At 33.8% G+C, this 16,321-nt stretch overlaps 1 protein-coding gene across 1 annotated transcript in view; it reads left to right on the top strand.

Moving 5' to 3' along the window:
* The window catches only part of SESN3 (sestrin 3), a 69,305-nt gene that overhangs the window by 28,805 nt on the left and 24,179 nt on the right, over window positions 1-16,321 (top strand). The window contains exon 2 of the mRNA XM_054592487.1: window positions 15,932-15,997. Coding sequence (XP_054448462.1) covers window positions 15,932-15,997 — 66 coding nt within the window. The remainder of the gene's footprint in view (window positions 1-15,931; window positions 15,998-16,321) is intronic.

Below are 16,321 nucleotides of genomic sequence, written 5' to 3'. Positions count from 1 at the left end.
TTTAGCTGAAGTAAAGTGTTCATGTGGGAAACCCTTAGAAAGCTACAAAAGGGCCAGAACGTTGACAACCTTACCTCTTGGTTCTACTGTCTTTTTTTCCCCCCTTAGCTGGGGATAAAATGATACACTAAAATGGGTGTTGTGGAGATGGAAATGGAAAGCATATAAGAATCACCAAAAGAAACTTTGTGAATAGGTGGTGAGATAACCTAGTATGAAGTTGTTATTAAATGTTAGCATTATGCATAATCAGAAGTGTGAGTCTTTATATGCAGGTTCATGTAACTTAAACACTTGACTGTTGCCAGGACTTTTATCTCCCTGAAACCCTATATGGCTATATTCTTTTATATATCAGTCTTATAAATTTATATCTCTGGATTATTACCATCAACCTAAATCCAAGCTGCTGCATTCTCTTGATTTCTTATATAGCAGCTGGTGCCACCATTATTCATTCATCTAGTTATCCAAGTCAGAATTCTGTGAGGCATTCTAGTCCTTTCTCACTACTTTACAACAATATCCAGACAGTCACTCAATTCTATTTATTCTGTCTCCTAAACAGCTCTCAGCATAATTTCTTTTCATAATCCATACTGTTCAGAACCCAAATCTACTCTTTCCGAGAAATTTTAGCAGCCTCCAACAGGTTTTATTTCCCCCAGGCTCTCCCACGCCAGTTTATTTTCTGATATCAGAAATATTTTCCTGTCTCTCTTAAGTGTAGCCCCTCCTTGGTTGGTTGGTTTTTTTGTTGTTTTTCATGTCTTTAACTGGTTGGGTCAGTTGTCCTATACAATATTTTATAATCTAGATATTTTTCTATGCTTCCTCATGTTGTCATTTAACTTGTTTCTCTATTTCCTATGTTTCCTGTTAATGTGAAGTTTGGCTAAACACTTGATTCAATTCGGGTTTGAGTTATTTGGGGTATATGGACATTTTCCTTATCCTTTTCTTAAGCTGTGTTAATGGATTACATTCCTAGAGTAGGATTGCTGCATCAAAGAAACAAATGTCATTTTTCTAGACATTGTCAAATTCCTATCCATAAGGGTTGATTTTTATCCTCATAATTTTTGAGAGTGCTTGTTCCCCTGTTGCCTGGTCAATAAACCTAACTTGGCTTTTGGCCCATCTGATGTATAAATTACTATATTTGCATTGTTCTTTTCATGAGTAATTTCTTCTGTTAATTGCCCATTCTTTTTTTGTTTTTCGATTTGGTTGTCTGTTTTTTTCTTTGATTCTTAGAAACTCTGTATATAATTGAGATGTTAGCCATTTTCTTTGTAAAATTGTACAAACAATGCACTTTGCTATTTTGCACAGATTTTCCTTACAGTATATTTGTACCATGCAAAATTTTTTTTAATTGTGTGTGTATAGTTGAACTACCATAATTTTATTGTTTCTGGAGTCATAACTAGGAAAGTTCCATTGATTCGTTATTCAGGAGCTAATACAACTCTTAATTATAAAAATGTTTTGCTACATAGTTGGACTAGCATCCTTCCCACATTGCTCTCCTTTTATAGGGTGTTCTTGGTCGTTCATGCCTGCTTAATGGATTGAAAGTTTATTTTACAAATAAGACGGTGAACACTTCATTGATGTTCTAGGACCATGTCATAATTCCAAATAATAATTTTTCTTAAGGGCTTCTTTTATTTGAAAGTTAAATACAGCGATCTTTTTGGAAATGACTGGAACCATGTATAAGGATACGTAATTAAAAGGAAGAGAGATAAGTGTATTGGGAACATTTAGCTCAGCCAGCAGTTCCCAAAGTGTGGTCTGTGGACCTCTAGCATCTTAGCACAAATCAAAGCAATGGCATCATATTATAATAGTAATCACAATTTTCCTCACAACTCTGTATTCAAAGTAAAAAGATGTCAGTTTCACTCAAGAACAGCCTTGATGAAACAATAAAAAGTATACATTTTATTAAATTGTGACCATTTAACAGTTTAAACAAAAAAGATTTTATGTATTTATTTTTAGGGAGAGGGGAAGGGAGGGAGGGAGAGGGGAAGGGAGGGAGGAAGAGAAGGAGAGAAGCATCCATGTGCAATTGGTTGCCTCTCGCATGCCTTCAGCTGGAGACCTGGCCTGCAACCCAGGCATGGCCCCCAAACTGGTAACTAAACCAGTGACTCTTCAGTTCTCGGGCCTGTGCTCAATCCGCTGAGCCACACCAGCCAGGGCAGCACTTATCTTTTTAATAGTCTATTGCAAAATGGAGAATATACACAAAGCTCTTCGCACGTCAAAAGCATGACACTTGTCTCAAGGAAAGGTAGCTGTGGGACTTGGTTGTGAGCCCCAAACTAGTCACTTTTTATTGAACACCATTTTTATATGAAAGAATGACTAATTGATAGCTGTGGTTATTCAGACTTGAGTATTGGCTATTTGGTAGACATTTTCACTAAAATGAACAAAGCAAGCCTCTGACTTAAAGGAAAACAATTGGCAGGATTTATTGTTAATGATAAAATTTGAGCTTTCAGGAAAGAAAGAGAGAGATGGAACTCCTACCTTTTGTGACAACATGGATGGAACTGGAGAATATTAAGCTAAGTGAAATAAGCCAGTTGATGAAAGACAAATACCATATGATCTCACCTATAAGTGGACTCTATTCAACAAAATAAACTAACGAACAAAATAAACCACAGGCATGGAAACATGGAGCAGACTGAAAGTGACCAGTCTGGGGGATGGGGAAAGAGGACAATGGTGGAAAGAAGGGGAAGGGACTAGACAAAGAACATATATGAATGACTCGTGGACATGGACAACAGAGGGGGAATTGACTGTGGGGGTGGGATGGGTGGAGGGGGGTGAGGGGGGGGAATTGAGACACATGTAATAGAATAAACATGATTTATAAATTTAAAAAAAAAAGTAAAAAAAAATTTGAACTTTCAGGAGAGAAGATTTTTGGAAAACTGGTATCCTCTACCGTGAGTTTGACCACTTCTCCATACGTACAGATTTTTGTGATGTGATCAGTGGTGGTATTAACAAATTTTAATTTTAATATTGTGTTAAATATGTCAACATTTGGAAAACATACAGAGCACAATGAGTCTGTGTTTTCTTTCTCTGTCTTTAATTCTCACCCAAGAATATTTTTTCATTGCTTTAAAGAGAGTATGGGGAGGGAGGGGAGGGAGAGAGCGGGAGAAAGGAAAAAAAAAACAATGTGAGAGAGAAACATCCATTTGTTGCCTTCTCCCATGCACCCTGAAATGGGATCAAACCCACAACCTGGATATGTGCTCTGACCAGGAATTAAACCCACATGACCTTTTGGTTTGTGGGATGATGCTCCAAACAACCGAGCCACACTGGCCAGGGCAATGACTAATGGTTATTCTAAATTAAAGTAATGGTTACCATTAACTAATAAAGTAATTATTAAATTAAATTTAAATTTTACTAAATTAAAGTAAAATTTAATTTACTAAATTAAAGTAATGGTAACCATTAACTAATGGTTAGCATTACAAAATTATGCATGGGTAAATGATCCATTCAAATCACAAGATAAGCCAATGAATTTAAAAGTAACAGTAAGAAGTTTATCAATGGCTTCGGATTTCACATTGCAACAAGCTTTACAAGCTACTACTAGTGAAATTTCAGTGTAGTATCAAAAATATCCAAAATTATCAGGAAAGGCTATTAAAGCACTCCTTCCTTTTCCAACTTCATATCTTTATAAGGCTGGATTTCCTCCACGTTGTACAACCACCATAACGTATAGCAACAAATTGAATGTAGAAGCAGATATAAGACTCCAGGCCTGATGTTTGTACAAATGTAAAACAATGCTACTCTTTTTCAGTAAACTCTTTGTTGTTTTAGAAGTTACACTTTCCAAAAAATTTATTTGTGTAAACATGTAATGGGTTTATTCTATTTTTATTTTTAAATGAATTAATAAATATTTTAAAAAATTTTAAATTTATAATATGGTAATTATTGATAGGTATTACATAAAATTTTTGGTGTCAACAATTTTTAACAATACAAAAAGGTGTCCTGAGTACAGTTTAGGGAATATAGTTAATACTGTAATAAACTAAGTATGGTGCCAGGTGGGTACTAGACTTATTGGGGGGATCACTTCATAAGTTATGTAAATGTCTAATCATTGTGTTATATATACACTTGAAACTAATACAATATTGAATGTCAACTATAATTTAAAATTTTAAATATTTTAAATAAAAATAAAAAGATAGAGATCCTGATGTCCAGAAGTTTGTGTACCATTATAAATGAGCATAACAATTCATAGTTTTATTTCTGATTACAATAGATTTTAAGTTTACCTTAAAGCACAGTTTTGTAGTCTTCTCTTTATAGACTTGGGGCTGACAAAATAGAGTGGAGATGAAGTTAATGGCAGTTCACAGTACAGATCAGATCTGTTTTCTATTCCAGGCAGAAGTTAAAACACAACTGATCTTTTCAAAACTAGAAACAAAAACTTGTGTTTTTCTTTTAAATTTTATTAAAACTGAAGTTTAATATAATTCATTGTAAAATCAAACATACTTTAATTTGCTCAGTTCCTGGGAAGCTGTATGAAAAGTATTTTCTTAATTTAAGTAAGATCAAGAGTTCTTTTTATTTCTGACTACTGTATATGTATAAAGTATTGGTTTTCAGATGGCTAATATGCTTATATTTTGTAAATCTGTAGAAATCAACTGTATTTCATGTTTTTCCCTCTTGATTCCCCTCATCTGAGCAAGTGAGCTGTATATTGTTAGTCATTGTGTTTTGAAAGACTTTGAACTATCTTGTCATTGTGTTCCATTAGAATAACCTCAAAGCCTTTTGCTTTTAATACCTACTGGGTACATACAGAATACAGAGGTTTGATTTAAAACTCTACTTACCCATCATATACCAAGGGAACTACAGTTACAGTATGTTTTTTTGTTTCTTTAAAAGACTAGTAGCTAGTAACCATATACTGAATAATATTAGAATGTTATATAACTGTAATTATCTCTAATGGGAGTCTTATGTTCTAAAACTCCCAATTTTAATTTCTTTAATCTAATTGAAACATAATTTTGATAGGTAAAGCTTTCTAAAAGTCAAGGAGTGTTTTTATTATTATACAATACAGAATTTAAAAAATTGTTTATATAAAAATAAAACTCTTCTTAATACTTTTGTGGGACCTGGGAGAGATCTTACAACTTGTGGTTAAAAAAAAAAAAGTATATTATCTGTGTGTTAATAGAGAAACACTGAGTTTAGGTAGTTATGATGGACTTGCATTATCTTAGGTATAAAAACTTAAAACTTTTTTCCTCATTTTCTTGGGCTTTAGCCCAAAATTGTAATAGCATATTCAACAAGTAAATTTTGTACTTCTGCATTTCTAAAGATACTTCTCAACACTGAAAAGCTATGTAGGAATCTTTGTTGTTGAAGATTAGTGTCACAGTATGCAATATTATACTGATTTCTAAGAAAATAGGACAATTATAGGAAATTGCAGGTATTATTTGTTTTAACAACAGAAGAAGATAAACAAATGGGAGAAGTGAATGTTTGCCACGTAGGGAACCCAGGGAGTACAAGGAAGTTAGTGGATTGATGTCCGGGACTGTATTTATTAGTTTAATTTATTGGTGTTTCTCAGTAAGAATAGAGAACTGCCTCAAGGTCACAGGATGCTCTTGTCCTGCTGAATAAAAAGAGACAGAAGAGTCTGTACCAGACTCCTATCTCTTCAATTCAATTCAACAAATACATTTAGTACCTTTTCATGTTGCTGTGCTATAATGCTACATCTGTTGTGTTAGAAATTGATCCTTAAGGAGTCTATTCATGGTCCAAAAGAAGTTATAAGATACTGATACATGTTAGTAGTTGTAAGAAAGAGAAACAAGACATAATTGTGAATCTTAAGAAGAGTAGGTTTAAATTCATAGAAGAGCTTGGGAGTTGTGGGAATGATTAGAGACCAAAAGAGTTGGTATGGGAGTTAAATCCTAAAAGAAGGATGGGTAGAGCATCAGTGGAGATAAAGAGGGAAGGCAGAGCCTCAGGAACACAGAACAGACCTGCCATATTAGAAGTACTGATTTTCAGTTATAGGTGAATCTAACTTGATTCATTTATGCTCCTCTGTGGCATTACATAGAATGTGGCAGGGGGAAAGGTGTTCTTTGCTACTTGCCTCTGGATAGCATTGGACATGAACTTGAGTTTAGATTTACTTCCAGTTTAAAGGATTAGCTAGTAGTATGATAATGGTGTAGTTTAGAGACTGTCCTAGCCCCATATTCTTAATATTTCCACCTTTGTAGGTCTGTGTCATCCTGTGGTTGTACAGGACATTTTTGGTCCTTTCGTTTTTCGAGATATTGCTATTCCATAATTGGTATGTAAATATAAAAACTTGTCTGCACCTTGGACAGGTTCATCATGTGTTTTAATGAGTAAAAGGGATGTTGTTGCCCTGGCCAAATAACTCAGTTGGTTGAAGAGTTGACCCAGTGCACCAAGGATATGGTTTTGATCCCCAGCCAGGGCACATACTAGAATCAACCAATAATGCATAAATAAGCAGAACAACAAATTGATGTTTCTCTCTTCCCCATTCCCCCTCTCACTCCCTCTCTCTTTTTCTCTCTCTCAAAATCAGTAATTTTTTTTAAAGGGGGGATTTTGTTGCTAGCCAAGGGAAAGCTCATTTAGAAACGCAAGCTGTACTGCAGTGCAGATTTAACTCTTTGCAATATGGATGTACATTTTTAATTCTCTCAGTGCTGGACTAAGGCATCTTCATCTTTGCATTCTTAACTGCATCTACTACAGCAAATAGCTACTGCTGATTTCTGCTAGAATAGTAGTTCTCATGGCTACTATTTCCAGAGTGCCCAGTAATGTTTGTCTATCTTTAGACCCACAGTTGGTAAAACAAAATTTACCTAACAGTTTCTGCCAAATAGCAGGGGAAAGTTTTTTGCTTTTTAATGAATATTACTTAATCATGATATCTCATTTCTTGGAACTCATTTTTGAAAAGTGAAATAGATTTAAAATACTATTATTTAAGTAACCATTACGTAAAACTTAAAATGGACCAAAACTTTACCTCACACCATAACTCATACTAAAGTTGAAATGCTCAAAGATGAGCAAAGCACTATACTTGTCCACCTGGAGCTGACAGCTTAGTAGTGGAAAGAGGTGGTAAAGACATTGCTAAAATACAGTTGATAAATGCAGTGCTTTTAGTGGAAATGTTTTGAGATTTCAAGTTAAAAGTTTTAATCAGTATGTGTTGTTGAAGAAGGCTGAAATTCACCCTATGAGTAGTAACAAGATCTTCGCAGCCTTCCTCAGGTGACTAAGCACAGTGGAGCTGTTGCAAGAAGAACTTGGTTTCTTTGGTTTTAATACCTTAGTTAAAAGACATCAACATCTGAAGTCCAGGCTCAGGATGAGACAGGATTGCCCAATTATGAAGGGGAATTTTGACTTAACATCGTGAAGAGCTTGACTGGGCTCCTGATCTAAGTGGTTCCTTGCGCCATTCTGACTCCAAGTAGTAGGAGAGAATTGCTGTGATCTGAAATATTCTCATCCTTGGTGCTATTGTCATTTTCTGCTTCTAGATCTTTTCTCACCAAATGACCTTAACACCTCATTTAGTTATGATAATACTATGAAGGTAAGTACATATTTTAATCTTGAGCAAGAGAATTCACAAATCTATGAAACAGTCTTTAGGCTATTTTGGAATGCTGAGAATATGATGTATATTCCAGGTAATGACAGACATTTAAATTTGGGTTTACTGTAACATTAACATTACCAATCCGTTGGATTGGCCAAAAAGTCCATTTTGTTTTTTCTGTAAAATGAAAGACACGTTTTTCATTTTCACCGAAAACTTTATTGATTTGGATATTTTTAGTATGCCTGCCATCTCCTGCATGGTGTAATGTTGATTGTTCTCAAATAATGTCTTGATTTGATTGCTGTCAACTTCAGCTGGTCTGCCATGGAACATCATCCAGCAAGAAATCTCCAGTGCAAAACTTCGCAAACCTCTTTTGACACATGGATCAGTCATAACTTCATACAAATCCTTTTTTGCACTTCAGTTGTGGTTTACCCTTCTTGAAATAATAAAGCATTATATGCCAAAAATGTTGTGTATTTTCTTCCCATCTTCAGTATTAAAATGGCTACACAAAAATTCACCAATTTTGATTTTTTTAAATGCATGCTGATATGGCAACTGTCACAATACAGCCTAACAGAATTATTTCAAATGAAGTTAAAGGCAACTAAGCACTACTAGAGCCATCTTATGGAAAAAACTAAAAGAACTTTATGGCCAATCCAATGTTATAATTAATCTAATTTAAAATCCATTCTTATTTAGGAATAGAGAGTTGTTATCTCTATGTTCCTTTCCATTTGTCCTTTCCCTCAAAAATATGTACTGTCATCAATTTTTATAAACCCAGTCATTATTCCTGAAATGGCCTGCCAAGGAATTAAAGAGATGGCATCAGCATTATTTCATAGCATAGGGCTACCTGTCCATCTCTGCCTCTAATACAATGTTTTCTGCCAAAATGGAACATATAAAGAATAGAAGGAGAGCCAACAACTGAAATTTACTAGTTGTATTTATAATTGCAATTGGTTTAATTATCATCGTGCTTCAAGAGTTTGGGGCATGTGTTTCATATTTAAGATATTTTGTCATTGTAGTGTGTTAGAATAGAATGTTGAAGGTATTAAACTATTTTCTAAGGGTATCTTTGTAAATGGTGGAATTAGTATGCTTAGGTCAAATTTTGGCTTGACTAGAATTTTTTTAATATGTTGAATATATTTTTTTAAAAAAACCTAAGTGTCTCTGAAAAATTAATTACACATATTGCTGTCAATGTTCTTTTAGACATAAGTTCATAAGCAGCTTTTATATTTTAATAAATGAATTTTTTTCATTTTTAAATGAAATAAACTGAAGAAGAGAAATGAAAATTAAGTAATTTATTTGAAAGAATTTAGTAGTTTAAAATGCAGCTGTTAATTCTTTTTGGCATTCAGCTTTTTCAGGTCAAGTAATTTGCTTATAACATTTAAAGACATAATTTTAAGAATATCTAACTGCTAAGTATCTTATTTTTATATTGGGATTAATTTATATAAAGTGATATAGTAAATTTCTTAGCTGTTAAGTGCCAAAATAAGCAATATTCTAAATATAATTTTTCTTTATTTGTTCAGTGTTTTGGTTTCCAGCAGATAATGATTTAATATGCATAATTTCAACTGATGTGTTTCAAGCATACCTTCTTATCTGAAAAAATAAACTTTCCTTATGGTAGCACGAAATCACAACTCTTGTAAAATAATCTCTTAGAACACATAGAACTCACACATAAAAAGTACCACCAGTTTCTGTTTTATACAGCTTATTTTTCTTGATTGAAATTATGGGATTTTATGGAAAAAATTTAAATCCTGTGACTATTCTTTAAGCTATTTAAAAATAAATGAAAATTATGGGGGGTAGGCAGAGACAAATGTATATGAAAACATAAATACATTTAAAAAATAAATGAAGATTATATTCACTATTTAAAATTAAAAACATTTTTCATACCCCCTTTTTAATTTTTAACACTAAAGTCAATGTTTTAGAGAATATTTTCTTACTGATTTGAACATTGTCAGCAAATTAAAACTGAAGAATGGTGTCATCTACAACTTGCCATTGTTGTTAATTTACTTGTTTTTTGATTTTTCAGTTTTAACATCAAAATCTATTTTTATACTTGTGAAGTTACCTTAGTACATGTATATTATGCTTATGTTCACTCCTGAATTTTTAACCATTTTGTATCTTTGCATCATTATCCGGTAGCTGGAATCAGGACTAATAAATGCTATGGAGCAATGCTTTATCATAGAATCTTTGACGATGATAGAAAAACCCTAGATTTGCATTGTCCATCACCATACCCACTAACCACATGTGGCTATCACACACTTGAAATATGACTGGTGCCATTGGGGCACTAAATTTTTAACTTTTAATATTAATCAACTTAGATTTAAATAGCTGCCTGTGATTATTGGCTACCGTAATGGACTATGTAAGCTGAAAAATCTCAAGGGCTTGTTTGTTGGTTTTGGATTGTCATAGAAACAAAACAAGACCTAAGGCTTTGCCATTGTACAAGATTCACTACTAGTGTGATCAAAGTCATTTTGTTCTCCAGAGTAAGATATAACCTTTATTTACATATAAAGAGAGGAAAATATGGGAATGTTGTTCTTAGAAATCAGTGTGGCTGCAGGTTATTTTAACTTATAGAACAAACCTTGAATTATTACAGCAGCATCTGTTGAAAAACTATAGCTATTCTACTTTGAGGTGTTTTGTTTTACTTTAAGGAAAATTGGCAGAAGAAAAATAAAAATAAGACTTTATTTTGTATTATGCTTTGCATTTTTTACATTTTCATGTGTTCTCGAAGCCTCCTAACGAGAGAAAGCCAAGACCTAAAATTGATATTGTTCTCAGTTGTGAGGGGAAAATAATTCTCAGGCTGAGAGAAATTCTTACGGTTGAAGGGTCTGTTGATAGGATAACAGAGATCGTAGATAAAAGCAATGATAGGATTTGACAATTCTTAGAATGCAGACTCCTAGGATAAAGAGTTAAAGATAACTGTAAATCAGAGCCAAGGCTACTGGTGTGTGTAGTGATTTGTAGAAGAAACTTGTAGAAGAAAGTCAGCAGAAGCGGCTAGTTTAGGGTAGCAGATAGTTTGGAACATGTTGATTTGAAGGTGCTAATACTACAAATGATGGGATCATGAGCAGTTCAGAATGCCCAAAGCCTCTCTGAAGGACTAAGAAGAGCTACTGCTAGATGGATGTTAAAGATGCAGGAGTCAGTTGTATGGTTTGTGCATTTTCACATCACATGCCCTGTTTTTTTTCTACTTTGCTCCCTCTCCTCTTCCCCAGTAGTGACTGTTGGTAGAATTTTGTTTGCATCACGAAAATGTAAACCATGGAAGAAACACTCACTTGAGAGAAGTATATTGGGTGGTTCAGGGTTACGCAAGCCTAGCAAAGGGAGACTTACACAGAAAGAGGCTGATCTGAATTGTACAGGGAAATGAAGAAAGCTTGTGATTACAGAGGGAGCATCTCAGCTGGGATCTGAAGAGTGTGCTTACAGAAAAAGCAGAAAGTAGTGGTTGTTGAGGGTGAGGGAAATGAGAAGTTGTTGTTCAGTGGTATAAGGCTGCAGTTAAGAAAATGAAAGTCTTAAACATCTGCTGTGCAACATCATGCTTACAGTTCATAATACTGTATTGTATACTATATTGTTAAGATTGTAGATCTCATGTTACGTGTTTTTTACCATAATTTTTAAAGGGGAGGGGAGAAAAAATTCTTTGATATTTTTCTGGAGACTGTAATGTGAGCAGAAATTGAGACAAAGATTCTTTGGAACTGATTTTTCTTTTCCTGCATTGACCCTATCTGAATTCACTCTTAATTTGGTTAAGAGAATTTTTGCAATTACATTAAAATGCTTGGTTATGGAATTGAGTAGGAGTAACCATCAAAGTAATAACTCAGCAGAGCAGTCATTTAACATTTTAGAAAGGCATTAAAATGTTTGAAACATGATTTTTTAAAAAAAATCAAATGAGTCTAGGGCAACACTATCTGGTAGAACCTCCTGCAGTGGCAGATGGAAACGTCTGCACTCTCCTGTACAGTAGCCATAGCCGTGTGTGGCTGTTGAGTACTTGAATTGTGATTAGCATGATTGAAAAACTGCATTTTTAACTTTATTTAATTTTAATTCATTTAAATTTAGTCACGTGTTGCTGAATGAAATAGGAATTCAGTCCTAAGCATTTGAATTTGAAATAAAAGCTGAGGAAAGGTATCACAAGGTATTATAGGAGACCAGAACTTCAGCTTATGGTTTTAAAATGAATCTTTTGGAAATGATGCAATCCTATTTCTTTTGTATTTGATCTTATCAACTTTAAATACATACAGAGATAGAAAGTAGGTGGAGGAAAACTTTCAGTAAAATAAGTTTACAGCAGAATTTATGAGCTGCTTTGATCATCTTTAAAATTTTGCTTTTAATCTTCGTGTGACTACTTACAGTGGCCAACTGAAGACAATAGTGGAGTCCTCCCCAGAAAAGGTGGCTGGTCATTTCAGTAGTGGTGCACCTGAGGAAGGATACATGATGATGAAACTTTAAAATGAAGTTGGTTTTTCCTTCTCTTCAGTGTCTAAACAGCTCTTAAGTTAGGCTGCATCATCTTTTCTGTTATTGCAGTAACTTCCCAGCTGTGTGTGTGTGTTTCTGTGTATGTGTGTGTGTTTTCTGTATGTGTAAAGCCCAGGGGTTACATCACTCCCAGAACTGTATTATTGAAAACAGATCTCATCCATAGATCCACTTAAGAAATTTTACCTCTACTCAGTTTATAATAAAAAGTTTCACACACCTTTTTGGATGCTGTTTTTCACTTTTGGGATTCATAGGTTAAATGGACATTTGCTCAGCTGATGGAAACAAAATTGGTAAAACATTTTGTTAGCATATTGTCAACAAAAACTTTAAAGATATTTATAACCTAAACCCCAGTAAAATCACATCTGGGAATCTTCCTAAAGAAACTAGCCTAAATACCACAAAATATACCCCCCAAATCTCTTTATGCAAACTTATTTATTTAGCCAGCATTATTTATCATAGCGAAAAATGGGCACAACTTTAATGTTCAACAGTAGGGAAATAGCAAAGTAAATTGTAATGGCTAAAGTGATATCTTCCCACATCACTTTGTATATACATCTACTCTGGAGTACATCATAGGCTATTTACAGTGAGTTGTATGCAGTTCTGCCAGTCTGACTCTTTTGTGTCCTCAATGTGCCTAGTACAGTGTAAATGTTCAATAAATGCTTGCTGAATAAATGAACATTGACACAAATGAAATCGAGTTTCAGTTGTGTGTCAGTTGGTTAAAACTAAGAGATGTTACTTTCTTTTAAGTACAGTGATGTGCAATTCATTTTGTAATGAAAATATATTTCAAATTTAAACATCTCTTATTCCAGAAAATATTTTGGTAAGGAACATAACAGTTTCAGCCATGTAAAAGTAAATTCAGTTGATAAATATATCAAGTGATGATTTTTATAAACAAATAATCTTAGTAATAAACCATTCTGCATCTCCAGATTCCCTTTGTGCACTCTTATTTTTCTCTCCCTATATTTTCTATGGATTTTATCTATTTTTATACATATAATTAAAAGATCCCATTTATCCTCATATTGGCATTTTTTTCTTCAAACCTATAATTTGACCTCAGTTTCCCTGCTTTGTTCATTTGAAATGATCAGTTGTAAAGGGGTTGCTTTTCAGATGTGGTGCATTAGGCTATATTTTATAGAGGATATTTAAAATTTTACTTTCTGTAACTTATAGAGAATAGCAAAAGGGAAGAAATCTGTTAATTTTCTTTTAAGTTATTTTTCTGGTTAAATCTAGATTCATGGTTGATGTAGGCAAGAAATACCAATATTAGAAATTTGAAATTACTTATTTTTACCTGGAGTCCTCTAGTGTGCTTGACCAGTAAATTGATATACACTTGTTATCACTTTATAAATATAACCTAGATGCTTAGTCCTTTCTGAAAATTTAGCAGTTTAAAGATTATCATTATTTAATATATTTATTTCCATAAAACCCTGAAAATAAATGGTGATTTTTGTGCCAAGCTCATTTAGCAATCTGATTAGGCTCTCAAAAAAAACGTGGAATGCCTGCCTGCCTACTTTTGCCAGTTTGTTTTGTGACTGCTTCCTAATAAAGTGAGGGATTTAAGCAACTATTTTGTGTTTGTTAGGTAGGCTCTTTGTAAGGAACAAAAAGTCTCAGTTACTTTGTGCAGAGGAAAAAGAAGGATGAGGATAGGAAGGAGGGAGAGAAGGGAGCCATGATTAGGCTTTACTTTAGTGAATCCATAGAAACTCCAGTGGTTTTCCTCTTAGAAGCAGGCATCTGTTGATACTTAGTCTGGTTCTTCATTATTTTCTCTTTGCTTCCACTTCTAAGTGCTATTTTCTCTCCATCAGGTTACTTTACCTTCACACAACTCTAGTACTCTTGTGTTAATTCTAGTATTCCTGAATCTTACTGGTCCAGCTAATTGCCCTCAAATCTACTTTAGCAGAACTTTAGTTTTCATCAGGGCACCCACGAAGTGCATATCATCTTCTATATTTATTGGTCTTGATCAGCGATTTTCAACTGGTGTGCCACAAAAGTTTTTCAAACATGAAATATCTATGAGTCAGGGGCACAGACATCTTTTCTTATAGATTGTCAAATAAAATGACAACAGCCAATGACAGTAGTCATCAGTGTAAATGAATTAAAATTATCCTTTTTTTGGAGGTCAGATCAGCAAAAAAAAGCGCGCATGCGTGTGTGTGTGTGTGTGTGTGTGTGCGCGCACGCGCACCACAGGATTTTAGTAATTAATGTGTACCATTAGATGAAAAAGGTTGAAAATCACTGGTCTAGTCAGCTGTGGCCAAGAGACTAAGTCATATGAAAGAGATACTGCCATCCTCAGGTAAGGAACCACCTGGAGCTACTTCCTCAGTTTAAAAGCTTCCTGAGGGGGGCTTGGTGGCACCTAAAACTTAATACCCTTTTTTCCAGGAGACATGTGTTCCCATGCTCTTTAATTCCCACTCATTGTTTCGAATCTTTATAAACCATAGCATAGTCCCTATTTGTATGTTATGGTTTTAGAGAGCTTTTACAGAACTTTAAACTGTTACTTTTATTATAGAAATTTAAGTGGCTAGTTCTATCTCTTCTTGCGGAGAAGGACTTCAAACCCTGAGAGCCTCTTTCTGACTATTCCTGCTCCTCAACGTGCCTCTGGACAAGGGAGTTACTTCCTGATTGGAATTTTGTGGCATATATATAATCAAACTTAAATGGGGCACCAAAGTATTTTTTTTAATTTATTGATGTGAGAGAGCGAGAGGAGGGGGGAGAAACATTGATTTGTTGTTCCACTGATTGATGCACTCTTTGGTTGATTTCTTGTATGTGCCCTGACCAGGGATCAAACGTTCAACCTTAGCATATTGGGATGACGCCCTAACCAACCTAGCTACCTGGCCAGTGCTCAAAATATTTTTCAATTTAAAAAAATTATCAAAAAAAATTATAACATTTAACAGATTAACATACCATTGGCAATCTACCAGTTGTTAATGCTACATAGAATAATAAGTGTAACAATAAGCATTATTGCATTCTTCCATTTCTTAGGTTAGATTAACCTCTACTTCTCCAAGTTTTACATTTTTCTTAAAGTTTCAAAACTTTATATTTAATATAATTATTCCTTTAAAAAAATAAAGGTCAGGTTATTGCTTTGGGAAGTTGCCTGTGATTTGATTGTTTGAATATAACCTTTAGTTTTCAGTTGGAGTTCTAACAATGTAGTAGTATAGTATTAGGTAGGATTTTATTATGGAGGTTGGTAGTTTTCATTCATGTCACCTATGGGCTAAAAATGTTTGGTGCTGTAGAATATGACTGAGGAAGTGATATTTTGGAAGCCTACTATACACCCAGCACTGTGGTAGGAGTTTGCCCCATTATCTTATTCATACAATTGTTCTATTGGTTTTCATCTATCTGAGACCTAACACTTATTCTGATTGTACATAATTCCATTTATTTTAGTAGCTTATCAATAAATTTGCACCAATTTAATTTTTCTTAGAAAGTTATCATTAATACATACAACTCTTCTTTTAAAAACAGGATAAAAAAATCAGAGTGTCTCAACCCTTGACAAGAGGACCAAGTGCCTTTATTCCAGAGAAGGAAGTAAGTTTATCTGACTTATAATACATAGAAGAGTGATAAATAATAATTGTATCAAAGAATATTTTTAATATAGAAGTAAACATATGTTTTGCTCTTGTTTCTTATTTATGTCAGAAAACCACAGTTTTTCAACTTCACTAAAAAGATTGTGTGTATAATAATCTTCCTAAAATAATAGGTAGTACTACAGGATAAGAATCATAAATTTTTGCATATTTGATTTCAAATACAACTTTTCTGAGCAAAGTTCCTAAAAGTAATAAAATTTAATATTAACCTGAAGCTGTTAGGTTTAAAATGGCCACTGTTTCATGGTGATTATAG

The sequence above is a fragment of the Pteronotus mesoamericanus genome, unplaced genomic scaffold, assembly GCF_021234165.1.
Source record: "Pteronotus mesoamericanus isolate MK-2021 breed Mesoamerican mustached bat unplaced genomic scaffold, CSHL_Meso_final scaffold_36, whole genome shotgun sequence".
In the NCBI taxonomy this organism is placed as follows: domain Eukaryota; kingdom Metazoa; phylum Chordata; class Mammalia; order Chiroptera; family Mormoopidae; genus Pteronotus; species Pteronotus mesoamericanus.
This window is presented reverse-complemented; position numbering and strand designations above follow the sequence as displayed.